Genomic DNA, 27832 nt, shown 5'->3' on the forward strand with positions numbered 1-27832 from the left:
GGGGGGCGCCCCCGGGGGGCACCCTCACGCGGACGCGGCGGGACTGCGAGCCCGGCTGAGCCCGACAGGCTGCGGGCAGGCTCCCCACGGGCTGCCGCGGTCCCCCGTGTGCCCCCCCCGGCTCCCACGGGACGCGGCGCGGCCCGCCCCGCGCTGTCAGCTCGCTCCCACGCCCCGCCCACCCGCGGAGCTGATTGGCTGCGGGCTCCGCTCATTTGCGTGTAGCACGGGGCAGCGCGGGGCAGGACGGGAAGCGCTGGCGTTTGAAGCGAGGGCGCCATGGCGGCCCCTGGGCTGGCGGCCGGGCTGGAGCTGGAGGAGGCGCAGCGGTACCGGAGGTGAGGGGTGAGCCCAGGCCCCTGGGCTGGCGGGGCGGCGGGGGCGGCGGCGGGGGCGGCGGCGGGGCCGGCGGGGGCGGCGGGGCCCGCGGGCTGACCCGGTGTAGGTGGTTCTGACACGGGCGGTGGCCCCGGTGGTTCTCGCAGGCTGGTGAGCGACGCAAAGGCAGCAGCGGGCAATGGGGAGCTGGAGGAGGCGCTGAGGCTGTTCCGGATGGCGGCTGCTATCTGCCCCAGCGAGAAGCTGCGGGGCCGCATGCAGCGCGTGGAGGAGGCGCTGGCTGCAGAGCAGGAGGAGGATGATGTTGAGAAGGAAGGTTTCGTGGATGTGTGCAGTAGTGGCCTGCTGATCTATGAGGGGATGCACAGGAAGCTCTTCCAGCACCAGCGGGAAGGTGTTGCCTTCCTGTACCGCCTGCACCGGGATGGTAGGCCTGGTGGTATTCTGGCAGATGACATGGGCCTGGGTAAGACTATCCAGGTCATTGCTTTCCTCTCGGGCATGTTCGATGCCCAGCTCATCCGGCACGTCCTGCTTATCATGCCTACCACCCTAGTCAGCAGCTGGCTAGTGGAGTTTTCTCGCTGGACCCCCAGCCTGCGTGTCAAGGAGTTCCACGGCCCTAGCAAGATGGAGCGTACCAGGAACCTGGAGAGGGTCCAGAGGAAGGACGGCGTTGTCATCACGAGCTACCAGATGCTCATTAACAACTGGAAGCAGCTTGCTAGCAGCCACGAGCAGGACTTTATCTGGGACTACATCATTCTTGACGAAGCGCATAAAATAAAGTGCCCATCTAACAAAACAACCAAGTGTGTATATATGATTCCTGCAAAGCATCGCCTTCTCCTCACAGGCACCCCAGTGCAGAACAACCTGCAGGAAATGTGGTCCTTGTTTGATTTCGCATGCCAAGGCTCTCTCTTGGGAACGGCCAAAACTTTTAAAATAGAATATGAGAATCCTATTACTAGGGCAAGGGAGAAGGATGCAACTCCAGGTGAGAAAGCACTGGGGCTAAAGATATCTGAGAATCTAATGACAATTATAAAGCCATACTTCCTCAGAAGAACCAAAGAAGATATCAAAAACAATTGTGCTGACAAACCAGATGCTCCTCTTCCCGAGGATCCAAGTGAGAATAGCGTTCCTGTCATGCCATCTCTCACTAGGAAAAATGACTTTGTTGTGTGGGTGTACTTGGCACCAGTGCAGGAAGACATTTACAGGAACTTTCTCTCTCTGGATCACGTGAAAAGAGTGCTGATGACAACCCGCTCACCTCTGGCTGAGCTGACTGTCTTGAAGAAGCTGTGTGACCACCCTAGGCTCCTGTCTGCAAATGCATGTATCCAGCTGGGCTTGGAAGAACAGGGCTACTCTGAGCAGGATCACAGCAGTGAAGCAGGTGTGCTTTCAGGTGCTAATAAAATAGATCATCTCTCTGATGAGACTCTGATTCAGGAGTCTGGGAAAATGCTGTTCCTTGTAGGACTTCTGGAAAGACTGCGAGAAGAGGGACACAGAACCCTGGTATTCTCACAGTCAAGGAAGATGCTGGATATCATAGAGCGTGTCTTGTCTTGCAGACAATTCAAGATCACACGTATTGACGGAACGGTAACCCACCTAACAGAGCGGGAGAAGCGCATTAATGCTTTTCAGAGTAACAAGGACTACTCCATCTTCCTGCTCACTACACAAGTTGGTGGCGTTGGTATAACCTTAACAGCAGCCAGCCGAGTGGTGATCTTTGATCCCAGCTGGAATCCAGCTACAGATTCTCAGGCTGTAGACAGAGCTTATAGGATTGGGCAAAAAGAGAACGTAGTAATTTATAGACTGATTACCTGTGGTACAGTGGAAGAGAAGATATACAGGCGACAAGTATTTAAGGATTCATTAATAAGACAGACTACTGGTGACAAAAAGAACCTGTTTAGATATTTCTCCAAACAGGAGCTAAGGGAGCTTTTCACATTAGAAGATACTCGAACATCTGCAACTCAGATCCAGCTGCAGTCTTTGCATGCCACCCAAAGAAACACTGACTTGGAGCTAGATGAACATATTGCTTATTTGCATTCTCTGGAAATGTTTGGCATTTCTGATCACGACTTGATCTGCACGAGGGAAATGGCTCACGAGGATCAGGTTGACAGTGAAGAAGCCCATCAGTACATTCAGCAGAGGGTACAGAAAGCCCATGAACTAGTTCAGTTAGAGTCTCAGCTTAGAGACCAGAGGATGGAGGAGATCAGAAATGCTTGTGCAGAGATGTGGCAAAGACAACCAGAATTGGTTTCAAAACCAAAGAAGTTGTCTCCAGGGTTGAACAACATAAGTAACTTTGTTTCACCTCAAGCTGATGAACATGAAAATGACAAAGAGGACCAGGTTCTTAAAGTTGGCTCCAAAATGAAAAGTCTGATGATTGATGACCTGGATGAAAAGCAGCTGGCACAAGATGTGTCCAGTATGGACACAGAGCTGCTTAATACCAGGAAGACAGTGAAACAACGCAATGTACAAGAATTTGAGCAAAATCTTGATTTAAGCATTTTACCATCATCACCTGGACTTCATCCACTTGATAAAGAGAGTCAGAGTCTTGATCAGAAACAGTGTTCACGTGTTGTAAACTCAGGTAGCTTAACTGAGGCAGGGAATGACCTGTCAGGGCATTTCCAGCATTGCATTAATGAGTCTGGTATGGCTGATGATCCCACAAGGTTAAGAGATACAGAGATGTCAGATCAAGTACTTGACCCACCTGCTGCCTTGAGGACAGACAAGAATTATGCTCCTGAGCTAGCTTTGGCTGCCACAGTGCCAAGTTTATCAAACGTTACACCAGAAATCCATGCTGGGCTCCAGAAGTCTTGTGTGTTGGAAGGCAGCTTGGAGGGTATGTCTATGCCTTCTTCCCAGGATCAAGTTGACTTCAATCTGGTTTTGGAAGAGTCTGAAGATGGATGGCGATGTGCCTCAAACAGGAGAAGCTCACTGGAACACCCAGAAAAGGAGGGCTTCCAAGTAAAAGCAGAAAGTTTTTTTAAATCTCCAACAAAAACTTGGCTAAGTGAGAACAGTAACTGTGGAAAACCCTGTCACACAGCTGAAGAAGAGCCAAATAATTCCCTGCAAGGGAGTGAAGCATCAGATGAAAGCAGTGGTGTCTTTGGTTTTGTTAGAAAGAAATGCTTAAAAAGAATTGTTTCAGACGGTGAGGATGAAGACTGTTCCATTATGACCCTGGAGGAAAACCAGTCTGAAAAAAGGCCCTCTCCCTTGAGCAGCCCGCTGCACCCATTTCTGGAAGGAATTAGCGCATCCACTCCTAAATCTGACAGAAGTATAACAAAAGCTATCTTTTCTCCCCAACCAACTAACAGTGGTAACAGGTCTACTGCTTCCAGGCAATCTCTAATCAACAAGGTGATAGATGAGGTTGAGGATATTGAAGAAATCACGGGAACCACTGATGAAGACCATGATGATGGTGACATGAAGAAGGAACAAGATGACCTTGTGGAGGAAGAAGCTGAAGAGTGTAGTGGGGAATCTGCTGAGCCTGAAGAAGAACCCGCTGGAGAAACGCTTGATACAGCTGAAGAATCCTTCCATCTAGACAGCATGCTGTCTGAGCAGCCTGAAGCAGATGAGACTGAGTCGCCTCGGGAGGAATCCACTGGTGATGCTGAGCTTCAATCAGGTGAGCAGATAGACTACTTCACCCAGGAAAACATCTCTGAAACAGAGACTGGTCAGAACTCCTCTCCTGCCATAGATTACGATACCTTGGTAGACAGTGGGAAGAAACTTAAGAATGATGGAAAACTACAGGAGGCATTGAACTGTTTCCTGCAAGCTCTCGACATAAGAAGTGGAGATCCTGAAGTTATGCTTATGACATTGAACTTATATAGACAGCTAGCTCAGAAATGAAATGTGTACGTTGCTTTGTAAAAGTCTTACTTTTTCCTTATTAAAAGCTTGTCTGAACTACATCACTGTGTTTCTGAACTAGCTTAAGACTGATGGCTGCAATATACACATCTTTCATGGTGACTGAACAAATATAGCATCTCTTCTTGTGTAAGAAAACTCTCTAATAATCTAGTTGTTGGGTATTGGGTGTTGGGGAAGGGACTTCATTGTGGACTCACTTCACAAAGATGGAAACAGTTCATGCTCCTGTCTGTTTATGTAATAGTAATCTTTATATCTAAACTCCTCTCCAAGCTTGCAGCCCTGGCTTCATCTTCCTGCCCTTTAGATTCTGTCACTGCCCCTCTCCTGAGAGGATGCCAAGGCTGCTGTTCCATGGCAGCTGCATTGTTTCTCCCTCAAGCTGCTGTAGTTTCCCTGCTCCTTGTCTTGAAATAAGCTGACTTTTTCTGCCTGAATGTCACCCCACCATTTGGATGAGCTGGATGGTGGTGCAAAGGAGAGAAAAGAGCTACTGCAACCTGGTTTTAAGATTGTATTTGCTGTGGAGGGGAAAGAAAAAAAATAATTCCAAACCAACAAACACACCACACCCCCCCCAAGTTGGTTGCTGCTATGAATCCTCTAAGCAAGGGGGGGCCAGCACACCATCTGCTTGGTGCCAGGTCTAACACCAAATGTAGTGCTGCAGAAACCCTTCTGCTCAAATCCCTGGCAGGCTGTGGTTGGTGCAGAAGAACTGGAATAAGCAATTAGACCTTGACTGTTGCAAGGTGCTGAACACCTCAAAATTTTTGGTATTGCTGGAGGAGTTGAGGACTTCAAAGGAGTCTCTAGTCTAACCTTATTTTGTCCTTTCCCCCTCCCCCATCTTTATTTCCCTCTGAGCAGTACAGTCTTGCACAAAGGCAGCAGGATTGGGGAATGCTGGTTTTAAATTTTTGAGCTGCTTTTCCACTGCTAAGGAAGTCTGTTAACCTGCTTTCCACATACAGTTTAGCTGTAGCAGACTGAATGATGAAGCTATGAAATGGGTTTGTAATTCAGACCCATGCAAACTTAAAATCAGAAGAACATTGTTTTGGCTTTTAGCAATGTTCTGCTTACCTGACTTGCCCCTCTGCCACCACACCGAGATAAACTTGGCATGAGTATGCTCAATCACTATGACTGTTTTCTGTACAGTCTTTTCTTGTGTCTGTACAGTCTTCTTCAGCAGTGAATTTTCATGCTCCCTCATGCTATGTGCGCATGTTTAGTGCCTAGCAAGTTTGCCTTTTGTATTACAGCATGATAGCAAGGGGTATTTTCACACCTTGCTGTGTTTTGCAGTTTTTGGAGAGGAAACTGATCTACCGAATTTGAATCCTTTTTACTAGGAGATGTGACAAACACAATGATCCTGCTGGTACAGGAGATGTGCCAATGTGCTTCTGCTAAGAGGTAGAACAAAGCTCTGGTAGCCTGGAAACAAGCAGTTTATTAATAGAGCATCTCTTAAATGAGGCTGCATCTGTTCTCGTACTGTAGAAAGGCTTGCCTGCCTTTCATAACAAAATATTAATGAATTAGAGCTTGGCAATCATTCATTGGCCTCTCTGGGCCTTCCATTCTCTTAACAAAACAAACACCCCAAAAAGGGAAGGAGAAAAAAGCCCTGCCCTGGTTTTGGTCTCACCTCTTTCTTGTATATGATCTTGGGAAAGGCCTTTTGTTCTCTTGATGTTTTCTCCCCATCTCTGAGCCCTCGTGACACTGCACAATGCTCACCTGCAAACAAAGCCAGTGTGTCTGTTGCTAGAGATGTGTCTACTTTGAGTGCTGCCTTCCAGCAGGAAGGGGAGCACTGCACTGGGATGTGTATTGCTAAAGAGCTGGGAGACCTGCTGGGCTGTCTCACTCCCATCAATCATGCTGTCCTTCAGGTGGTTTTACCAGAAGGACTAGGTGCAGCCTGGTAGGCTTGAGACACATCTTGCACACCTAGCAGTAGGAGAATGCAGGAAGCAACAAGCAATACAGTTAGTGGCTTTTCTGTCATTCAAGCCAGAGTCACACAATTTCTTCCCCCAGCTTTGAGTGGGTAAGATGTGGGTTTAAGTAGGGCTAACTTTTGTGTTCAGGAGAGCTCCTTTGCCACCAGTGCTCAGCTGGGGCACCTCCAACCCTGGCCTGGCCCATGCCTCTGCCCAGTAGTGGCAAGAGCAAGCTGCCTGCCTGGGATGGCTACCGCTAGCTCTAGCTGTAGTGCTACCCACCCTCTACCAAGGGACTGTCCTCCCAGTCCAAGTCTGAGCTCTGGAATGGCAACTGTGGCACAGGAACTGTCTGAATTCTCGCTAGCAAGGATGGGGATAAAAGTCAAGGCCCTGGGGAGCCCCCCTTTCCCCTTTCTGGATCATCTACATTTGCAGATGAAAGCCTGAGCACCTTATTCAGCTGGACAACGTCTCCACAATGGGAAAAGCAAGAGGCTGGACTGCTAGGCAAAACAGATTTCAGCAACTGTTAAAAACTCTTATTTCACCTTTTCCAGGGAATGCTTTACTTCTCTTAGGCAGAGCCCTGTTCTCTGCCAGCTGTAATCTGTGCATCCTGCCGCAGTGGCAGGGATGGCTGGCTGCCTCCAAGCACGCTGCTGGTTATGACCAACTTGCTTGCTGCAAGGTCAAGGTGTCTGGGAAAATCTCGGGATTCAAGCAGTCAAATGGTCATTCACATTTTATTTTCTGCCTTCCACCATGATAATGTGGTACCCAAACTTTGTTTTGACAGGAGGGTCTGTATACACTGGCTTGTCCATGCTGCTCACAGGCAAGGCAAATGCTGCTTCCTGGAAAGGTCCCACCATGGAGCCTCTGGTCATCCAGCCCAAGTCTCCCTGGAAGAAGGGACCGTCTGGGTTAAGCTTTGCGAACCTCACTGGAACAGCAGCCTTGTTAACAGGGAGGGCAGGTGATGTGGCCGTGGGGACTGGTAACCTGTCCCAGCAGGGCATCTCGGTGGTATGAGGGAGGACAACACAGAGAAGAGCCTCTCACACGGGGCTGCCTCCCAGCAAGTGCTGCCTGGCCGAAACCACGGTGGGCTCGGGCTTGGGCTCTGCCCTCCCTGCGTGCTGGCCTGCTGCTGTACAGGCAAAGCAGTATTTATGGTTGAGCTACTGGCCCCTGCTTGTGCCTTTGCCTAGCAGCTAAGGTTTCCCCGACCTGTGTTTGTTTGCCCACCCCAGCGGCGGGTCGTGCTCGAAGGCCGCAGCTCCCCCAAGGCCGCGCTCCCCCCCGGGCGGGCGGTGGGCGCAGCGCGTACCCCTTGCCTGGCCTTGTCCTCGCTGTACTGCGCGGCGACTTCGCTGAAGCGCAGCCCGGCCTTCAGCTTCTCCATGGCCTCCATGGCTTTGCTGTGCTTCTCACAGAGGATGTGCCGAACCTGGCAGCGGGGAGCAAAGCGCGGCGTGGCGGGCCGGGCCGGCCACGGAAGCAGCGGGGAGACCCCCCCCCAACCCTCCCCGAGGGGCCCGGCCCGGCCCCCAGACTCACCTTCACGGCGCTGCCGCCTCCCTTCGGGCCCTGGGCCTTGCCCTCGCCGCCGCCGCTGCTGCCGCCGCTGCTGTCGCCGCCTGCGAACGCAACGTCCTGAGACCCGCCCGGCCCTCGCTGCCCCCGGCCCCCGCTGCCCCCGGCCCCGCTCACCCTTGCCCGCCTTGCCGCTGCCTTTCCCTTTGGGAGCCATCTTGCCGCCGTCAGGCCACGCCGAGGTCCCCGGGCTGTCCCCGGCGCGCCGGGCTGGGGCTGCCCCGCTCCCGCCGCCGCGGGGCCCGCCCGCCTGCGCCTCAAGCCGCCGCGACGGAGCGCAGCCGGCACCCGCTGGCACCCACCCCGGGCTGTCCCTGGCACCCACCCCGCCTGCTCCTAGGACCCCAAATTAGTCCCCAGCACCCACCCAGGACCCTGGGCTGACCCAGCATCCACCCTGGCCTGTCCCCAGCACCCGGGGGTGACCCCAGCACTCACGCTGGGCTGTCCCCAGCACCCATCCCACCTGCTCCCAGGACCCCAAGCCCATCCCCAGCCCTCCCATGCCAACCTCAGCACCCACCCTGGGCTGTCCCTGGCACCCAGGGCTGCGCCTGGCACTCACCCTGCCTGCTCCTAGGACCCCAGATTGGTCTCCAGCACCCACCCAGCACCCCAGCTCAGCCCAGCATCCACCCTAGGTTGTACCTGGCACCCACCCTGCCTGCTCCTAGGACCCCAGATTGGTCTCCAGCACCCACCCAGCACCCCAGCTCAGCCCAGCGTCCACCCTAGGTTGTACCTGGCACCCACCCTGCCTGCTCCTAGGATCCTAGAGTAGTCCCCAGCACCCACCCAGTACCCTAGGCTGACCCCAGCACCCACCCTATGCTGTCTCCACCACCCTGCTGTGTCCCTGATCTCACCCAGAGCCATTTGGGACACGCTGGTGGGAAGGGGCTGAGTGGGCTCTGTGCTTGCCAGCAGCCCCTTGGGTCACCCTGGGAGGGATCAGGATGCCCATCCCCCTTCTCCCCAGCACCCTTCGACAGGGCTCTGGCCCGCCTCAGCAGCCACAAGAACCAGCACGCACAGGCAGCCATCAGCAGGGAGCCGTTTACCAAGCTCGTGAGATTAAAAAGTACAACATTCAGAAGTACACACCATGGTGGGCTGTCACTGCTGCCCGGGCTTTCCCAAGGGACCCACCGTGAAGCAGCCACAGAAACGGCTCTGCATCCACGGCCGGAGGGAGGAGAAAGCAAGCAGCCAGGGATGAGCTCAGCCCAGAGCTGGCCAGCTCTGCTGAGAAGGGGCTGTTCCTCTGGCCTGGGAAATGAGGTTCTCTGTCCCACAGCCCAGCTCCTGGCTCAGCAGCCGGGATTCACTTAGGCCTCTTGGACATTTCTTATCCAGTACAGATGGCCACCTTTGTGGCCAGTGGTGCAGAACTTTTGCAGGGGTGCCCCTGCCCCATGCTTGTCCCCAGCCTGCTCTGCCAGCTGCCATCCCCCGACCACGGCCTCCACCACCACCGGTTTCCTGAGCAGTCATGTGCAAAACGTACCTGTCCCCAGAGCTTCCTGCTTCCATCCCCAGAACCCCATCCCCACTGGGAGAGCACCCTGCCGCCAGGCCCTGGAGCAGCAGGAGGGCTGGGTGCCGTGGGACTGAGATGAAGCATGGAAATTTGTTAGAGCTTTTTTTTTTTTTTCTTTTTTTTTTTTTCCTGAGTTTCTCAGCCTGGATCTTAATTACAGGCTTAAATCTGCAACCCCGGGAGAGGGAAGGGAGCAATGTGCAAGTAACCAGGAGGGGAGGGGGAAACAACTGCAAGGAGAGTGGAGCCTCTCTTAGGGTCAAACTCAGCATGGAATTTGTGGATGGGCAGGTGTTCGCAGAGGGGGCCTGTGTGGCATGCAGAGCTCCCTCGGGGGGCAGAGACCCCCCCAGAACAGCCCTGGCTCTTCAGAGGGGCAGCCGTAACGCTGCTGTGCTGCCATGGTGCCTTCCTTTCCCCACTGCTGCGTGGACCCAGCCACATCGCTCTCCCCCTTTCCCCCAAGCACAGGAGGGCTGAGGTGTGCTAGAGTTTGTAGAAATACATCATGAAAGAAAGTGGGAATTTTCCTAAATGCCCCGTTTCCTTGTCAGCCACAGTCTGGACCTTTCTCTCTTGCTATGGGTGCGTAGCCATGCTCATGCTCTGAGCTGGGGCTAGCATTTCCTTGCAGTCCTGCCCTCCTCCTGAGCTCTGCCCTGGCCCTGTTGGCTGTGTCGTCCCCCCCCCATTGCCCCTCATCGTGGCCTCTGTCACTGACAGCTGGGGCTCCCATGCTGGAGCCAAGCCAGGAAGAAGCAGCTGGGGGCAAGAGGGGGACAAATCCCACACCACACCTTCCATTGCGCCCCAGGCAAGGGCTGGAACCCCATCTGGGGATGTGCAAACCACTCCTTTGGCAGGGCTAGGTAGCACTGCATCCTCCAGTGCTGCTACGGGATGTGCCACACGCCTGCAGCATCCGCATGGGCAGCCTCATGGGTGGGCACACACTGTGGGGGGTCCGCTGCATGCCTTGGCAGTGTGTCCTACTCATGGGACACTCAGGGGAACGCAGCTTGGCTGGCTGAAGGACCTGTGTGTGCCTGGGGGACAGTGGCACTGCCAACAGCACCCAGTGCGTGGTGGTGGGGTGCAGCCCCTGCTTTGCCAATGGTGCTGACATGCATCCTGCTTGGCCTCGCACAGCTCCCCTGCAGCCAGTGGGCAGGGGCAGAGGGGTGGGTAACGCTGGAAGGACCCCAGGAGCCACTGGGAGGTGGCTCAGGTGATGTCTGGCTGGGTTTGGCCAACGGCTTTGTGGCAGCCTAGGATCTCCAGCAGGTGATGCGGCAGATGTTTGCAGGAGATGCTGTTGTAGGGTCCTTGGGTGCGATGCAAGAGGCAGAGCTGGGGAAGGGCTTCCCTGGGCAGCGCTGGCCTGCCACAGTCCTTTCTTCCCGTGGCAGCAGGGCCACACACACCCCAGGTCACTTGGGGCTGATGGCCTGGTGCAGGACCTGCTGTGCAGGGAGGCTGGTGGGGAGTGGGGCAACTGGCAGTTCTCCAGATGTGGTGCAACTGGCAGGGCGAGGCTCCCTGGGGCTGGCAGCGGAGGCAACCCTGGGGTTTGCTTTTGGACCGAGAGCCGAGGAGCTCTGAAATGCAGCATTTTGGGGGCTTTCGAGGGGCTGGGTTTTGGCTTGAGGTTGTCGCGCTGGCTGCGGATGCTGGGGTGCCTGCTCCCCGTGTTGTGGGGAGGATGCTTGGAATGATGAGGGGGAACCTTTTCTGTCTCTTCAAAAGCAACCTCAATTCCAGCTGCCCCCCTAACATCTTCCCAAAGTACGTCTCCATGTATCCAGCCGAACTCAAACCTGGGATCTTTGCCTGGGAAACTCAAGGTACAATGTCAAATGAAAAAGAGAATAAAACATCACCACCACTGTGCATTAGAAAAGCCATTTAAAGTACCACATGCCGAAGTGACCAAACAGTTTCAAGCTAGCTTCGCTGCACTGAGCAACGCCAGGGGCTGCAGTCCCACTCTGCTTCCCAAGCACGCACCTTCAGTCCTGGCAGCTGACTCAGCAGGGGACGGCCCCAACCGTGGTGCTGCCTCTTCCCTCCTGGAAAGGACCCAGCTCTGCCAGAGACATGAGGCCTTGGGCTCAAAACTCTGCCTCTCCGCCAGTGGCTCTCCAAGGAAGAACAAAAGCAGAAGAAAACCCCTGGCAGGACACATGGACTCACTCACGCAGCCAGGACACCCCTTCCACAGCAATACTCCCTCTGCAGCCATCTCCAGCCCTTCACGGCCAGAAGGGACCATGCAAGGTTAGGGCTGGCTTTTGGGGCTGTTGGCACTGTCTAGCTTGGGGGCAAACTCCGTCATGACCCTCCGAGCCAGTGGGTTTGTGGTCTTGAGCAGTTCAGCAGCAGATGGCCGGCTACCAGGGCTGGTTTTGCTGCTCTTCTTCTGGAGCAGGGCTTTAAAGTCTTCATTCCTGCTGGAAGACTTCCCAGCGCTGCCTGCTGCTGCTGGGGTCTCGCCAGTTGGGGAGCCTGAAGTCTTTACAGGTGAGTGGGAATTGGGCCGGCTGCCAAAGGTGTCACCAGGCTCTTTCCGCCCCAAGACCTTCCTCTTCGACCTAGGCACCAAAGAGACATGTGGTGGGAGCAGCCCTGGGTGGGAGCCACTGCCACTTTGAATGGAGCAAGGTCCTATAGCTACGGGCACGATGCCTGCCTGGCTGCGGCTGTGCCTGCTCCGCTGGGGCAAGAAGACACCCGGTGCATGGCAGGCGATGCACCTAGCTTCTGGCAAACACTCTCCTGACAGCTAGGTCCAACTTGCCCCAAGGCTGATGGTGTGGTGGACCCCCCTGACAAGCTGGTGACCCAGCCTGGCTGCAGGCTCGGGGTGCTAAACACCAAAGCACTTGAGACAACAACAGCCAGGTTGCCCTCAAGTGTGAGCATCGGCCCTGGTGTGGAAAATTTCAGGTCTTGTGGCTGGGGGGGACACTGTGCTGGGCCCTGAGACCGTGGCAGGTGGCAGGGGGCTGTGCCCTCCCAGTGCCACGCACCAGCCCTACCTGTGGATCACAGTGAAGAGATCCTCTGTGGTGCGGGACATCACGAACACATCATCATCCTCCTCCGCGATAGAGTCAGCTGTCTTGTCGCTGGCAAAGCTCTTGTCCTCCGTGCTGGCCTCCGCCGGGCTGCCTGCAGGCAGGGAGGAGAAGGCAGCCGTGAACCGCCCTGTGCGGGCATGGGAGGACTCCCCTGTTCCTGGGGGGAAATCTGCCATAGGAGCAGGGAGACCCTCACCTTGCTCTGAGGCAGGGTCGCCGGCTTGTGCTGCACCCAGGGCTTCCAAGGATGGTGGGTCCTCAGCATCAGGGTTGCAGCAGGTGGGGTCAGCGTCCAGCGTGATGATGGGGCTGGGGGTGGGCACCTGGTCCCCTATGCTGGCTCCCAGCTGGGCTGGGGCTGGGGCGAGTGGCAGGTAGAGCACACTGGGCTTTTTGGGCACTGGTGGCGGCACTTTGGCCTTCTTCCACTCCCCCTCACTGGCACCACTCTGTTCCGGCCGCAGCTCATCCTCCAGGCTGCCCTGCGAGAGCCGCCGGGGTCCTGCCGGGGTCAGAGGTGAAGGGTGCTCCCTGGGACCCCTCCTCAGCTCCCCTTTCCGCAGCACCACGAAGCCATCCTGTGGCAGCCCCTTCTCCTTGGTGGCAGCGCCTGGCAGGGATGTGGGGGACAGGGGACCCTCCTCCCGCAGAGTTGGGGGCTTGGGCAGGATGCTCGGGGGCCGCTTGGCCAGTGGTGGCTTCTCTGCCACGGGTGGCTTCACCTTCCTCTCCGACCCCAGGGAGGGACCGCGTGCCGGCTCCTCGGTGTGCTCCAGGCTGTCGGCATTGTCCTCTGGTTCCGAGCGGCTGATGGAGCGGAGTCGGACAGAGCGCAGGTCAGACTGTGTGACCACTGGCATGATGGGCATGATGGGGCTGGTCTTCTGGGTCAGCTTGGTGCCAAAGGTGGAGTCAGAGTGATGCCGGCTGACCTTCATCTTCCCCTTCAAGGAGATCTTCAGCCCCGAGAGGTCGAGGTGGGTGGGTGGCATGAGTGGCAGGTCAAAGGACAGTCTGGACTTGGGGCTCCTCTCCATGGGGGATGTGGGGGGCAGTGAGGACTTCCTCTCAGGGACCAGCGGCCTCACCTGCACCTGGTGTGGGGAGTGCCCGAGGATGGCAGAGGTGGGGATGGTGGGCGTCGGGGTCTCTGACTGGCTGGAGTACCCACTGGATGGGGACATCAGCCCTGTGGGTCTGCCTGGGGAGGAGGTCTTGAGGTCTGCCTCGGTGGAGAGCTGAGAGGGCGTCGTGGCTCTGGAGATGGAGGGGGATGTGAGGGACTCAGAGCTTCCCTGTGCCTTGGTGCACTCAATGGCCGTGGTCCCTGTGGCCGTGCTCGAGCTGGAGAGGGACCGGTAGGGATCGCTGGCCTTCCAGTCCGCAAGATGCCACTGGTGGGGGGTGGCTGTGCCCTCAGGCTCCCTCCCTGTGCTCCCCTGGGGGTCAGCGTGCACCAGCCGGTGGCCCTGGGGCTCCGTTGGGATGCACAGGCTCTTGGGTCGCTGATCCTTGGGCAGTGCTGAGCCAGGCCCCACGTCAGCATCCTGCCCCTCTTTAATCAGAGAAACGCTGCGCATGGGTGGCGAGGGCTTCTTCTTTGCCTTCTTGAGGGAGATGCTCTTGGAGCGCCGCCGCCGCTGGCCCTCCTGCTCCAGCCCCAGGGAGACGTTGTCAGTGCTGGTGCTGCCCTCGGAGCTGGCGCTGGGGTAGCCCAAGGTGTAGTTGGCGCTGCCCCGCCGGGTCTCAGAGTATGCGATGTCCACGGAGCAGAGGGAGCCCGAGTCAGTGGGCACTGACAGTGACCGCTCACGGAACCGGCACCCTGCCTGCTCTACCTCCAGCCGCGCCAGCCCCGCCACTGGCTCTGGCTCCTCTTGGCTTCCTGGCAAGAAGTTCACCTTGGCTTCTTGGCCCTCACAGCTCCCGGAGGTCAGGGGGGATTTGGGCACCATGCCAGAGAAGGAGCCAGGCCCATTGTTGCTCATGCGCTCGTCCATGGCGATGAAGAAGGAGGTGGTGGTGGGTGAGCCTGGGCTAGGCGATGGGCTGGAGCCACCCGGTGAGGTGCAGGTAGGCCCCTTGCCCCGGCCGGCAGTGGGGCTGGGGGGGCTTGCGTAGTCCAGGGTGCTCCAGGGCGGGGGGAAGGCACTGCCCTGTGGCCCATTGCAGGTACCAGCACAGGGGGTGGCTGCGCTGTCCATGGCACCAAGCGGCTGGCAGCAGCGGGCCCCAAGGTCACTGAAGGTCTTCCTCAGAGGGGCAGAGAGGGGCTGGCAGGGGCTGATCTCCTGGGGCACCTTCCCCCTGCTTGCGGCCTCAGGAACAAAGTTGCAGGAGACGGACTCGGCGATAGGCGCGTGTGCGTTGAATGTGGGACCGTTGGTGCTGCCTGCAAGAGAGATGGCTTGGGTGAGCATTATCCCACTTCACGCTTTGCCAGCGGGTTGGTAGCAGGGTCCTGCCCCATGTGCTGTGGGGCCAGGACTGGTCCCACCCCATGGCCAATCTCTGAGGCTGCATCTCTGCCCAGGCATGAAATGTGCCCGGGCACACTGGAGGGAATGGGTTGACACCCTCCCACCAGATGCTCTCCTACCCCCCTGTATTGGTGTGGCCACATCCCAGCTGGGGATGGTCCCCTTGAGCCTGGCATCCATTGGCCATGGGGTCTCTGTAGTCATGGATGTACCGTAGTCAACTTAGCAGCCATGGCAGGAGTCTCTGTCCATGGGGACATTGGCCCCATGGTGACCAAAGTGCTGTCCCAATGCTGCCCCGTGGTGGGGACAGAGATGGGGACCGGGAAGAGTGTAGCAAGGCATTGCCGCCTGGGTCAGGGAGGGACGTGATGGCTCACCGTGCCATCTCACTTCAGAACAGCCTGTAGAGGGAAGGACCTGCAGACCCAGCTCAGAGCCCAGTCAGCAGAGCAGGATGCGCAAGGCTGCAGTCTGAATGCCTCCAAGGCAGGAGCGTCTTGGAGGTTTGACCACTGTCATGGGGAAATCCTTCCTCCTACCCAGTGACCATTCCCCCTGGAGCAGCTGGTGCCATGGTTTCTCCTCCTGTCCCTACCGGCCTCCTGTAGAAGAGGCTGGCTCTGGTTTCCCTACAACTTCCATAGGGTATGGCATGACAAAGCCATGGAGCCAGGCTGGCTGCTGTCCCCATGGGCACTGGTCCATGGCTGTGCTGGGAGTGCTGCAGGCACCTTCAGCTGCACGAGCACCCTCGGCATGCCAGCATGGGCTGGCTCGCCAGCCCTGACACAGACCCAGGCAGAGTATGTGCCCTGCAGCCCTGGCACCCTGTGCACAGAGTCAGGGAAGCTGGGCACAGGGCAGGAGTTGCTGGAGCTGAGTGAGTGACTCGTGTCACTGGGAGAAGTTTCAGTGGCTTTCCCACGCCATAAGTGTGCAGGAGCCTGACTTGGGGTGAAGGGGCTGTTCCCCATGCCATGCCAGCCCCAGGGCCAGCCTGGCATCACCAGTGTGCCTAGCATCCTGGTGCCCCAGGAGGGAGCAGAGCCAATGTGGTGGCCTTTATCTCCCCAAGGCCAGGGCATCCCCGGGGAGCCCATCTTGTCCCTGTGAGCTGCCAAGCCCCTGGGGTGGCTCTGCCCACTGTCAGGGCAGCTCTGCCGGGTGCCAGCCCTGCCTGCGCACGAAAGGGGCTGCAAGGTTCTTGCCATCACCTTGGTCTCGAAGGGACAGGTTAGGGAATCCGATAATGGTCCGTCTACGCCGCAGGGTGGACTTGGGGTTCATCGCGGTCTCTGTGTTAAACAGGGAGTGACGAGCACTTGCGTGCCTAGTAAAGTGCTGCCCTGTAGCCAAAACAAACAGGCTGTACACAGTGGTGCCCGCAGGGGCTGACAGGGTGGGGGCTCGGCCTCCCTCCATTGCCGCGTGTCCCCTGGGTGTCCCCCGGCCTGGGATGGTGATTGCAGGAAGGAGCATGTGATGACAGGAGGGTGGTGAGTCATGTGGGGTGAGCCGTGGTGGAGATGGAGGCATGGCAGGTGCTGCCAGACAGTGGGAAGACGGAGATGCCGTAGATGGAGGTGGGATGCACAGAAAGTTGTGGAGACCCCGGTGGGCTTTGTCATTAATGAGGCCAGTGGTGCTGATCTGCACTGGGGGCATGGACATGAGGAACAGCAGGGCAGAGAAAGGGACCAGCGTGGTTCTGACATGTCTTTTCCATCATGGAGGGGAAGGGTGGGAAGAACCCTTTGGCATTCTGAAGGTGCACCTTGCTTGGCCACTGCCCCCAGACACTGACTCAGGGGCAGAGCATGGCACTCCTGTCTGCAAGGACCAGGCAGGACCATGCTGCTGGCAGCTGCAACCCTGAAAGGATGGACGGATGGACAGACAGACAGGTGAGACAGGCTAACAGCACGGAGCGCAGTGGGAGCCAAGGTGACAACAACAGAACTGGGCAGCTGGGCAGCACAGTGGAAACAAGAGGCTGGATGGTGGCGTGGCCAGTGGATCAGACGCACAAAGTTGCAGATGTCAGGAAATGGCTGGGAATGACAGATGCCAGTGTGGCCCTGCTGTCCCCTGCTCTGCTCCTCGTGCCTGCCTGGCCCATGGGGACGCAGGCTCTTAGCCCCAGCCCCGCTCCCACTGCACTGCACCTCACTGCAGCCAGATACTGGGGGGCATCCTTCCCCGCACCCCGCATCCCCTACCAGTGCTGGCTTGGCACTGATGCTGCCTTGCACCTCTCTCTGCACTGCGCCACGGGGGTACTGCCCTACCCGAGACATTGATGGGGACGATGTTGGTTTGGATGGAGCAGGACTGGTGCCACTGCTTCTCCTCCACGGTGGGCAGGGGGAAAGCCCTGGTCCAGGCTGGCTGCTTATCCGGGCTGGTGGGGAGGCTTAGGGAGGCAGCAGACGGTTGAGCACCAAGTGCGGTCGTACTGGCAGTCTCCTCTTCGGTTGCTCGCTGGCTTGGGGGCTGTGGGGGAAAGGCATGTGACCCACCAAAGGGAGGAGGGCAGGACGCAAACAGCAACCCCCCAAGCCCTGCTGCCTGGCTGGCCACGCCAACCCCTCTGCTCCAGGTGATGCCGGGGCTGTGCTGCCCTGCCCTGCCACCCCAGCACTCACCATAAGCACGAAATCGAGGCGCTTGGCAGGCGGGGGTCGGGGCGATGGCTCGGGGGGGGTGTCAGGGGGCAGGTGTCCGGCGGCGCGAAAGGTCTGCCCGGTGACCCTGTTCTCAGCGTACTGCTCCTCATATTCCTCTGCAAGAGAAATGGTGCCTGGGACCCTGCTTCAGCCACTGGCTGCAGGTGAAAGCTTTGCTCGCAGGGCCAGAGGAACATGATGGCAGGGGCAGCTGTCCCCTGCTGTCTGTCCCCAGGCTGGCTTACTGTCCCTGCTCAGCACAGGTGGCTCAGGACGGGGTGGGGGGTAGACCCCAAGGAGGAATGCCAGGACTGAGGGGGAGCAGAGGCAGCACTGAGGCCCCGGCATCCCACCCCCCTTCTCCCAGGGGGCTGCCTGGGGATGGAGTGGGTCCTGCAAGGAAGCAGAGCCCTGGTGGGGACTGCCAGGAGGGAACTCAGTGTGTCCCCATCCTGTAATTGTTGAGCTAATTAATGCCGGTCGTTATGGCCTGGTGGAAACCAGGTCTGCTCAGGCTGACTTAATGAGATTACAAGCTGGGGGAAGGCTGGGCTGCTGATCTAATCGATGCCTACAAAGCTTCCAAGCTGAGGCTGCACGACAGCTTGGTTAAGAAACTGGAAGGCAACAAAATCAATGGCCACGCTTGTTCAGACAGATAGATCATCAGCCAGGTCCCCAAGGCCCTTGTGGGCGGAACCGTGCCGTGGTGGGGCTGGTGGGCACCTGGGCAGCTGGTCTTGGCCCCTGTTGCTTTGCCACTTATAGCAGTGACTGGGGAGCAGAGATCAGAGAGGGGCTGCTGGAGGCTGTGACCCCATGAGGACCCACTCCTACAGCTTGGCAAGGACCAGGGAACAGCTCAGACATGTGCAGGCAGGAGATGACCTCGCTGTTTGCACGGCGGTCATGCACCCAGGGCAGCATCCATCCCTGCCACCCTCACCCAGCCCACCACCGGCCCCCCTTGCCCTGCTACCTTGCAGCAAGCTCTGGAGGTTGAGCTGGGCCTCCTGGTGCAGCTGCTCCATGCCCGGTGGGCGCCCAGCTGCCAGGAAGACGTTCACTGGCTGCTGCCATGACAGCTTGGCATGGGTGGCTTTCTTGCTCTCGAGGTCCAGGTTAGAGGTGGCTGCGAGCGGGAAGGAGCAGAGTGAGAGGGAGGCAGGCAGGCAGCTTCCCTGTGAGCACTGCCGTGGGCTGCTGGCTGACACAGCACCAGCACAGCGCGCTTACCCTGTCCTAGGTCCCTGCAGGAACGCGAGGACCGGGATGCGGTTGTGTCCCACCTCAGCGAAGCCACCCAGGCGGGCTGCTGCAGGGTGGGATCAGACCCCATCACTACTGCTGCTTTGGGGGCTTGGCTGCCAGAACAAGCCAAGAAGGGAGCAGGGCAAAACTGGGGAAGGAAGCAAGCCCTGTTGCCCTGGGTGACTGCCCAGCTGCAGGAAACGCTGCACACTCTGCTGAAGCAATGTCCTGACTGCAGAAGAGCAGAAGTTGCAGCCGAAAAGGAGGGAGTGAAGGGGACACAGTGCCTTTCATCATGCTGGTTTCAGCCTGCTCAGCGAGGTTAACACGCCCTACCTCAGCAGTGGACGCCCTGCAAAAATCGCCTGGGAAGGAAACCTCTGCGGGGATGGGCCACGCACTTGCCCAGACCCTCAGAAACACCCATACGGGTGGAAAAGTCCTCGGGAGAAGGATATGGAATTGCCAGTGAGCTGGCTGTGCTGGGAGCTGAGCGGTGCTCCAGCAAACTGGCTTTGCCACAGGACACCCTGTGACCACAGCCCCTCCGCTCGGAGCAGCGCCGGCCCTGAGCGGATGTTCGCTTCCTACCCAGCGCGGTTTTGTGCTGGAGCCAAGGGAGTGCCGCTCTGCCTGCCGCGTGCATCACGCCTGACCTGGGCAGTGAAGGCAGAGAGCGGCTTTGTGAACTTTAAATAAAGGAGCCTGTGGATACCCAGGGTCTCACCCTCACGGGATTGCGGGCTAATCCTTCTCCACCTGCCCTTGGTGTGGGCAGAGGGATGGCCACTGTCAGCACCAGGTGCTGCACGAGGACCTGTGCCCAGTGTCACTCACCAGGCTGGGTGTCACCCCTGGGAACCAGGGTCTGATGTGCCTTCACCCTGTCTGGTAGCCAGGACATTCCCACTGAGCAGGGTAGCCAGGGGCAGAGACATCCCGAGCGTGACTCACGTTTTGCTGGGAAGCGCGGCCACGCTGGTTGTCAGGAGGCCGAGAGCTTTCCAATGGCACTGGGGGTGCAGGCAGGCTCTGCCGCATGCCTGTCCCCATCCCCACTGGTCAAGGTGCTCTTATTGCCAGCATGACAAACGCTTCCCCTCTGCTACCTGCAGCATGTGGGGCTGCAGGGTGCCCGTCCCCAGAGAGCATGCCACTGTCCCAGCAAAACGCAGCTGCCTCTGGCTGCTGTACCCTGCTTCATGCCAGACACCAGACGAGGCAGTGACAGCAGTCCACTTGCCTGGGTGAAGGGTAATGGCCCCAAACTGGGACCGGGCTCCCCAGCACCCCTTGCACAAGCCATGGCCCCTTCTTCCTGTGCTGTTTGGTCCACCATGCCCCAGCTCACCCAGCAGCTGCATCCCAAGCGTCACCCCTGCCTGCGGGTGCCATCCTGCCCACCCTCCCCCCCAGCTCCAGCTGGTGGAGCAGCCGAGCCTGTACAACGCTCAGCACCCAAAAGCAAGGTGCCACGTCCCCAGCCTAGTTACTTTTATAATTTGTGTTACCATAACAACATGCCTTAACACCAGGCTTTTTTTCTTTTCTTTTTTTTTTTTCTTTCTTTTCTTCTTTTTTTTTTTATCTTTTCTTTCTCCTTTAAATAATTTGACTCGTTTCCATATCAACCAAGAGGTGTCAGGGCGTGTGTGTGTGTGTGTATAAACCACACTGAGGCTTCACCCGGCAGCAGAGCTGCCAGAGGGCAGGCAGCGCCATGCAGCCGGGGAGGAAGCTCTCCCTGCTGCGGGTGAACACAGCCCCCTTTTCCCACACGGGGATGTGGCTTTTCTTCCTCTCGTCTCCCAGTTTGGTGCCTGCTGGGTGGCGATGCCCAGAGGGGCTGGAGGTTCTGGCAGAAGGAGCCCCGTGCCCTGGCTCTGGCTCACCCTGTATGCCCAGGGGTGCCCTGGGGATGGGAGCCGGGAGCACGGCTAGGCACAGGGCAAGGTAAGGATATCTCCCCAAAATCCTGACCTACAGGCTTGCGGGAGGGGAGCCAGGGGCACAAGGTAGGCAGGGACTACAAGTTCACCTCTGTAGACCCCAGTCCCCTAACTGCTCTCTTTGGTGAGGTAGGGTGGGGGGATCCACTGCGCCCACACCCCCCCCCCCCCCTCATTTCTGAGCACATCCAAAGGCAAGCCCCACAACTTGGCTCACTGCACCCCTCTGCCTGGCTCACACAGACACAGCCTTTGGCCTCGATGGGTGCCGATCCTCCTTGCCTTCTGCCCACAGGTTCCCCAGCGGCCACCCCCCCTGCCCCCCACCCCCCCCCCCCACCCCTGCAGGAGTGACACGACGTCCCCCCCGGACTTGGGGACACCCCCAAAGCACAGGCCCCCGCCACCCTCCCCAGAGCCGCAGTACGGGACCCTACCTCCACAGCATGGCCCTGCTGCTGGGGCACCCCCAGGCACCCACCCCACGGGCTCCAACCGCGCAGGCGAAGCAGGCAAACCACAGCACCGAAACCTGGGGCCACCCCGGGCAAAGCGGAAGCGGGCTGGCAAGGGGGCCGGCACCCTGCCCTGCCCGAGCAAGCTGTAGGCGGGGAGGGGAGGGCAGCACGGCCGGCCATGGGGCACAGGAGGAAAGGGCAGTGCAGGACAGTAGCGGGGTCCTGCCCTACAGGGCCGTCTACCCTTTGCAGAGATGCCCTCATATAGGAACGCAGGCGAGCTGGCAGCAACGCAGCCATCGCCGAGGTGCTGGCAGGGCTGGTTTCTTCTTCCCAGCAGAAGCAGCAGCTGAGGGGGAGAAGGGGTGGGAAAGGCCAGACGAGCCAAGCATCCATCCCTCCAGTGGCCCAGGTACCTCAATCCCATGCCCCGAGGGTCTTCGCTCTGCTCACACCGCCCTGTGTGCAAGAGCAAGTGTAACACCCTGGTGTTTTGGCTTTTGCTCCCTGGGAGCGGTCCCTCAGTTGGTTTTTTAGGCACAGCCCCAGCAGCCGCTGAGAGCTCAGCATCACACGGTGGCTCTGCGATGCGGTGCGAGGAGCCAGCAGCACAGCCTGTGGCAGGGGCTGACAAAGCCATGCCGCTGCCAGCGCTCCTGAGGGCCGAGCTGTATTTGGAAGCAGCCTGGTACAGGCTTGGTGCAAGAGCAGGTTTGGGATGTCAGTGCAAGCTGCGGGTGCCACTCACATCTGTGGCACTCAGGATGCCCCAGCCGAGCTGGAGCACCCAGCGGGAAGACATGGCAGCCGGCAGGAACGGTGCAGTCGGAGCAGAGCTGCTGCCCTTGGTGGTGACCCTCCTGCCAAGCTTATTGGTGACAGGCTCAAAATACAAAATGCCTCTGAGGGGGCCCCCACCCCACAGCAAATCCCTGCGGGAGGCAAAGATGTCCTGGGAGAGCAGAGCTGGAGGGCTGGCTCCATCCCAAGCAATCCCAGCACCCTTGACCTCAGCCTGGCCAGACTCACTGCTGGGGGGAAACTGAGGCACGGCTGGTGGGGAGGCTTACCCCGCATGCCTCTGGCCCCAGCTCCCCGCTGGCATCAGTCCCCCTCCCTGCCTGAGGCCTGGGGAGGGGAGCAGGCAGCAGAGAAGCATGGGCATGGGCAGAGGTGTTAATGACTGGCAGCCAGGGCTGCCAGAGGCTGCTCCCCACAAGTCCCCATGTCTCCCAGAGGGTCTGTCCCCATTCAGAGCCGCAGGCTGACAGCAGTGAGCTCTGCTCCTCGCCCTGGGGCTAGAAGCAGGAGCAGCGCTGGCAGCAGGGCCGTGGCAGCATCCCTCCCACTGGGACAGTTCCCGCCGGGCTGCCCCCAGCTGGGGTGCAAACCAGCACCATCAACTGCAATGGGCGCTGCCACCTCTAACCACTTGCAGAGTCTTACTGAGCGCGAGCGTTCAGGCTGGAGACACCATGGCCACTGTGGGCGTACAAGGACTGGGGCTGAAGCCAAGGGGAGCCTGTTCCAAAGGGGAGCCGAGCTTCACTCTCTCCTGGGAGAGGAGCGTTCCTGCAGCACCCCCAGCCCCAGAACACAGGATACGTGCCCTCCACAAGCATCTCCCCCAGTCACCCCCACTCCACGCCAGCACCCCTCATTACCTACTGCCCAGGCATCCCGAATCCACAGGGAGATATTCGATAAAGCCATCAGGAGTTGTTTCAAATCAGGCCGATGCTCCCTTGAGACGATGCCTCTTGCTCCAACTCCCCACCAAACTTTTCCTTCTCAAGCTCGCTCCAAGCGAGCCGGAAGCACCAGCAATGCAGACGGTGCTGCTCGGCCTCTCACTGCCGATGCAGAAGTATCACAGGAGTGATGTAACGGCAGCAGCAGGCGATGCACCATTAGCAGAGCAGCCATGGCAACGGGTATCGGCACAGCAGCAAGCCAGCCGCTGCCGCTGGTCCTAGCAAACTGGAGGATGAAGACTGCGAACTCGGAGGCTGAGACTGATCCCAACAGCAACCCAAACCCCGCTGGCAGGAGCTGATGCACTGCAGTGCCGGCAACATATGCTGCCGGCTTCGAGCAAGTGCCCCGGCCTGCTGCCGGCACCGTGACTGCTCGTTCCCGGCGCGTGTGGCTTGATGACATTCCCTGTGGTACAGAGCCAAAGCACATGCTGCTCTGCGACGAGTGGAGAGGAAGAGAAAAGAGCAAACAGCGGGAGTTGGCAGCGGCCACAGAAAGCACCTCCTGTCCCAAGCTCACCCCCTGCTGAACTGAGATCCACCGGTCCAGCTGCCCGCCGCGATGCAGAGCAGCATCCACACGCACGGCAGCTCCAGGGCCGGATGCCTGCCCAGGCCCCAAAAACATGCCAAAGCGACACCCCATGGAACATCCCCATGCCCAAGGCCACAAGGGAGTGTTGCTCACTGGGCAGACCTGCCCACCTTGCCACAAGTGCTCACTGCACGCAGGCTGGAGTGTACCCAAGATGAGCCCTTACTGGGACGGCTGACATATCATGTTGTGTCCAAAACTGGACCCTCCCTGGGACATTGTCCCCCCGTTACACGTCTTCTGGGCATGTCTCCAAGCCCTCAGCGAGGCAGGGCCATCCTTACAGATGCTTGTCTGGCTGGCGGTTGAGCCCAGAAGGGCTAGAAGCTTTTTAGGGGTGTGCCCGTGGCAGGACCCTGATGCTGCCCTGCAGAGCATGTCTGCATGCTTCTGCACAGGTGCCCGGCAGGACTGTGTGGTACTGAAGGATAACACCACCCTGAACACAAAATCTGCTGGAGGCTCTCAGCTCTTCTCACTCTCCCTGTTTAACATGCAATCAGCTTATTTTTGTACTGACAGGAGATAACAGCACGACAGGGGTGGTGGGTTTGGCAGCTGTGAAGGTCACTCAGCTCATGGGGAGAAGGCTGGCTTATGAGAGAGGTTTCCATTAAAGCCTCTAGCAACAAAACAGTAAATAATGTCAACGTCCATCAGTAGGGCTCAGAGTTAACAGTGTGCTAGGCCACTCTGCCTGCCTGGCCCTGTGATGAGATCTGATCAAACAGGAAAGAGCCCTCTTTCTCCAGCCAGATCCCAACTGATCCATCATCTTTACCTCAAGTCTTGCATAGGATAGGAGCAGAGGGAATGCGTGTGCTCCCCACAGATGGTGTCAGTCATGACTCCATGCAGACAGGTTGGGAGACCCTCCTGTGGTGGGAGCAGGGTGACAGGGGAACAGCTGATGCCAAAGTCCCCGCGAGCTGTGGCACCACTGGCCCAGTGCCGGCCCTTGAGCCCGGTGGGTGCGGAGGCTGGGCAACCAGTGGGGGCCACTGGTGAAAAGCCACACCAGGTACCTTTGGCTCTGGCAACGTGAGGTGGAATGCTGTCAGGGAGATTTTTCAGGCAGGGGAGGTGCATGTGCTGCGGTGAAGACTTGGCCAGCGAGCCCAGCACAGGAGGAGCCCCAGCGCACCATCCGCCCGTGCTGCAGGGATGGGAACTGCCCGCAGCCACGCTCGCAGCGGGGCTTGGCCCAGGTACTGCAGCCGGCCAAGGTGAACTCATGCTGCTCCCCGCCAAGGGGCCGAGAGCCGCTGCTCCAGAGGATGGAGCGGCAGCCCTGGTGCTGGTGGCGCCTGCTCTGGGCTTGACTGTGGGCGCTCCTGCCTTCGCCAGCCCGGAGCCTGGCCAGACCCAGGTCCCTGCAGCAAGCCATCAGCCACAGGCAGCAGGATCAGACCCCTTCTCCCAGTCCTGCCATGGCTTCCTACCAGCCTGGCTTCCTCCTCATACAACAACTCTCGCTCTCATGCACTTCCCAGCCAAAAAATCCAGGCACAAGTCTTTCCTGAGAGCCTCAGGAAACCTGCCAGGGCAACCTGCCAGACCCAATTCCAGCTGGTCCTCAGCACCCTGGCACAGCATCGCCACGCACTGCAGCCGACAGCACCCCCAGGCACAGAGTGGCCAAGGCCAGCTGCCCACTAGCTTCCCCCCAGTGATGTCCCCAGCCTGGCCAGGACTGCTCAGCAGTGCAGGGGTGCCCAGGGCAGCACCCACAGCTCTCCCAGGCATGTGGGCTGCCTGTGCCAGAGAGGCTGCAGCCCCTCACTGGGCAGGGGTGCTTCCAGGAAAGCGCTGCTTCCCTGTGCCCGGCCGGTTTTACACTCTGCGGGGCCAAGACAATGTGAGGAAGTTGCCTGAGAGGGGAACACGGCCAGGCCCTGGGACAAAGGGGGCCCGAGATGTGAAATCAGCCACAGCAGGAGCGACGGTGAGGGCAGTAAGAGCAGCGAGAGCAACGAGGGCTCTGGCTGGCTGCGACGTTTGTGTCAGCCTGCGGTCCCACAGTCTCCACTCCCGCCACCATCAGCAAGTGAGAACTGCCAGAAGGGTACAGCACCATGGGGTCGGGCAGGATCCATGCCAGTGGGGCTCAGCCCCAGCCTGAGGAGCAGTCGGTGGGATGCATGGGCAGGGGGTCTCTGTCCTTCTCTTCCTTTGTCAGAGCAAGGGCACCCCAATGGACTGGGGAATGGCAGCAAAGATTTAAAAGAGAAGGGGCCACAGCACAGTCAAGGCCAGGCTGGGAGAGGCGGGACAAGATCCACGCTGCCGGGCAGCACTGACCCTGTGGCTACTGCGTGGCCTCCGGAGACAAAAGCCCATGCCCGACAGCTCACTCCCACCCATGGTCTCACCCTGCAGAGCAAGCAGTACCTGCAAACCCACCACCCTCGCCACCCACTCCTCTTGGAGGCGGCTGCCACGCTGCCTGCCTTACCTCCCCGGTGCCAGGGCGCTAGAAGCCACTCTGCCTTGGCCATGGCTGCAGGCGCAGGTGGGAGGGTGCTCGCCCCTGCTGCCCGAGCTCTTGCTTCGAAAACAGTCCGAGAGAAGTGAGCTTCCTCCGCCTTCCCTGCCCGCGGCAGCTCCAGCCCCGGCGGAGAGGAAGCGACCAGGAACTGGCTGTTTGAGTCAGCGCCACAGCCCATTGTCCCGGCCCCAGCCCCTCTTCCTTCCCTGCCACCAGCCCCGGCGAGGGACGGCAGAGGGGCCGTGGTTTCGCACGACCCATCCTCTGTCCACCCACCCTGCCGGCTGTTTGCCCGGGGGTCCTGCAAAGGCGGCGAGTGGGGGTGGAGGGGCTCGTCCCTCTCTCTGTACATCCATGCTGCAGACCCTGGAAAGGGAAGAGGGTCCTGGGGGCCGTGGCAAGGACAGGCTGGGCCCCTGGCTCAGCAGAATCATGGAGCCAAAACATCCCCCAGCCACGGCTGGAGCAGCAACTGGCACCATCTGAAAGCCAGGGGTGATGTGGGGGGACACCAGCACGCACAGAGCAGGGGTGTCCCTGCGTGCTCCAGCTGTTGGCATTCTCGCCTGGAAACCAGCGCCCCAGAGCCTGCCACTGCCTCCCAGCTGGTTCCAGCTGCTGGCCCCCCAGCCTCCAACGCTTATTAGTTAAAAAAAGTGGGGAGCCTTCCTGAATTCACATGACTTTGCCCCGGAAGATGCAAGAGCCCCCAGAGAGTGCTTTCTCTCACTTTGGCTCCTTCCAAAAGCCTCGAGCAAAGGCTCCTCGGAGACCACTTTCCCAGCACCCCAGGAGTTTGTAAATCTCTGCCTGCTTTTCCTGGAGGACGGAGGCCCCTGGGAGCCGGGAGTGCAGCAGAGACGGGAATGCAGCCCCAAGCCCTGGCTTACTTCAAGAGGTTTGGGGCTGCTGAGGCACCATGAGGAGCACATGCCTTGCCAGGGGCTGGTACCATCCACCCCTGTGCCAGGCAGCCAGCGACACTGCAAACCCAAATGATGGGTAAAGGATACCAGCAGAGTTCATTTTCCCCCTGGTAACCCAGGCAGCACTTGCACAGGGCTCTGACAGACTGGGGGGACAAGAAGACCTGTCCCAAATTCTTCTTCAGGCACCTCGTCCAGCAGTTACAAAGCCAGTTGAGGACACAATAACTGGAAAGTTGCCTGCCAGCCTCACCAGCCCACTGGGCAGAGAGACCTGCAAACTCATCACATCAGTTCCAGCAGCCTACGAGCATGCTGCCTTCTCTGACAAGCCCCTTCAAACACCACCACGCTTGCAAGCAAGCACCTTGGGGTCAGGAGTAGCCTGCTTGGTTCTTCCGATACCCAAAGAAGGGGTGCAGGGGGACACGAGCCCCCACCAGTGTTACAGGACCATCAAAGATTCGTATTGGCCAGGCAGGCAGAGCTAAGTTTCACATGCCCCAGATTCATGCAGCCTTTCCCAGCCCGTCAGGACATGAGAAAGGTTGGATTTTAACTGTCAGGGATGGAAGCGTAAAGACACCACTGTACGCTGCCCTGTTCACTGGGCAGAAGAATGATCCTGCCTGAGATGAGCCAAGGTACCTCCTGGTACGGCGGGTCTCTGCCCTCCTCTCCCAGCATCCCACCCTGCCAGTGACCCAGACCCACTGCAGGGCTGCTTCTTATCAAGTTTCAGCTGCCTCCCCTTGGCAGATAAGCTCCAGCCTG

The 27832-nt window shown here is 58.7% G+C and overlaps 3 protein-coding genes across 3 annotated transcripts; 1 reads left to right on the forward strand and 2 right to left on the reverse strand.

The window, feature by feature from the left end:
- Nucleotides 1-230: 230 nt before the first annotated feature.
- Nucleotides 231-4349, forward strand: ERCC6L (ERCC excision repair 6 like, spindle assembly checkpoint helicase). The gene is made up of 2 exons (XM_040614353.1): nucleotides 231-338; nucleotides 486-4349. Exons 1-2 carry the CDS (start codon nucleotides 280-282, stop codon nucleotides 4285-4287), a joined length of 3861 nt encoding a protein of 1286 aa, XP_040470287.1. The 5' UTR covers nucleotides 231-279; the 3' UTR covers nucleotides 4288-4349.
- A 2647-nt stretch (nucleotides 4350-6996) lies between these two features.
- On the reverse strand, nucleotides 6997-8117 carry PIN4 (peptidylprolyl cis/trans isomerase, NIMA-interacting 4). Its single transcript, XM_040614355.1, has 4 exons — nucleotides 7983-8117; nucleotides 7830-7909; nucleotides 7600-7719; nucleotides 6997-7171 (listed from the first exon to the last, which is right to left on the reverse strand). Exons 1-4 carry the CDS (start codon nucleotides 8020-8022, stop codon nucleotides 7013-7015), a joined length of 399 nt encoding a protein of 132 aa, XP_040470289.1. The 5' UTR covers nucleotides 8023-8117; the 3' UTR covers nucleotides 6997-7012.
- A 790-nt stretch (nucleotides 8118-8907) lies between these two features.
- On the reverse strand, nucleotides 8908-26393 carry NHSL2 (NHS like 2). Its single transcript, XM_040614354.1, is given in 9 exon segments — nucleotides 8908-11996; nucleotides 12444-12576; nucleotides 12682-14877; nucleotides 16183-16314; nucleotides 17257-17461; nucleotides 17614-17750; nucleotides 18614-18766; nucleotides 26100-26238; nucleotides 26241-26393. Coding segments are annotated over 9 exon segments (3561 nt in total). The 3' UTR covers nucleotides 8908-11683.
- Between the last annotated feature and the right edge of the window lie 1439 nt (nucleotides 26394-27832).

The sequence above is a fragment of the Falco naumanni genome, chromosome 14 (assembly GCF_017639655.2).
Source record: "Falco naumanni isolate bFalNau1 chromosome 14, bFalNau1.pat, whole genome shotgun sequence".
NCBI lineage: Eukaryota > Metazoa > Chordata > Aves > Falconiformes > Falconidae > Falco > Falco naumanni.

What these genes read in the sequence shown, in the direction of transcription:
- PIN4 (XM_040614355.1), bottom strand. Translation starts at nt 8,022, where the DNA reads ATGGCTCCCAAAGGGAAAGGCAGCGGCAAGGCGGGCAAGG. An exon ending in CAGCGGCAAGGCGGGCAAGG is followed by an intron (nt 7,910 to 7,982) that starts GTGAGCGGGGCC and finishes TTGCGTTCGCAG; the next exon opens with GCGGCGACAGCAGCGGCGGC. An exon ending in AGGACAAGGCCAGGCAAGGG is followed by an intron (nt 7,172 to 7,599) that starts GTACGCGCTGCG and finishes CCCTTCTTCCAG; the next exon opens with GGAGACTTGGGCTGGATGAC.
- ERCC6L (XM_040614353.1), top strand. Translation starts at nt 280, where the DNA reads ATGGCGGCCCCTGGGCTGGCGGCCGGGCTGGAGCTGGAGGAGGCGCAG. An exon ending in GAGGCGCAGCGGTACCGGAG is followed by an intron (nt 339 to 485) that starts GTGAGGGGTGAG and finishes TGGTTCTCGCAG; the next exon opens with GCTGGTGAGCGACGCAAAGG.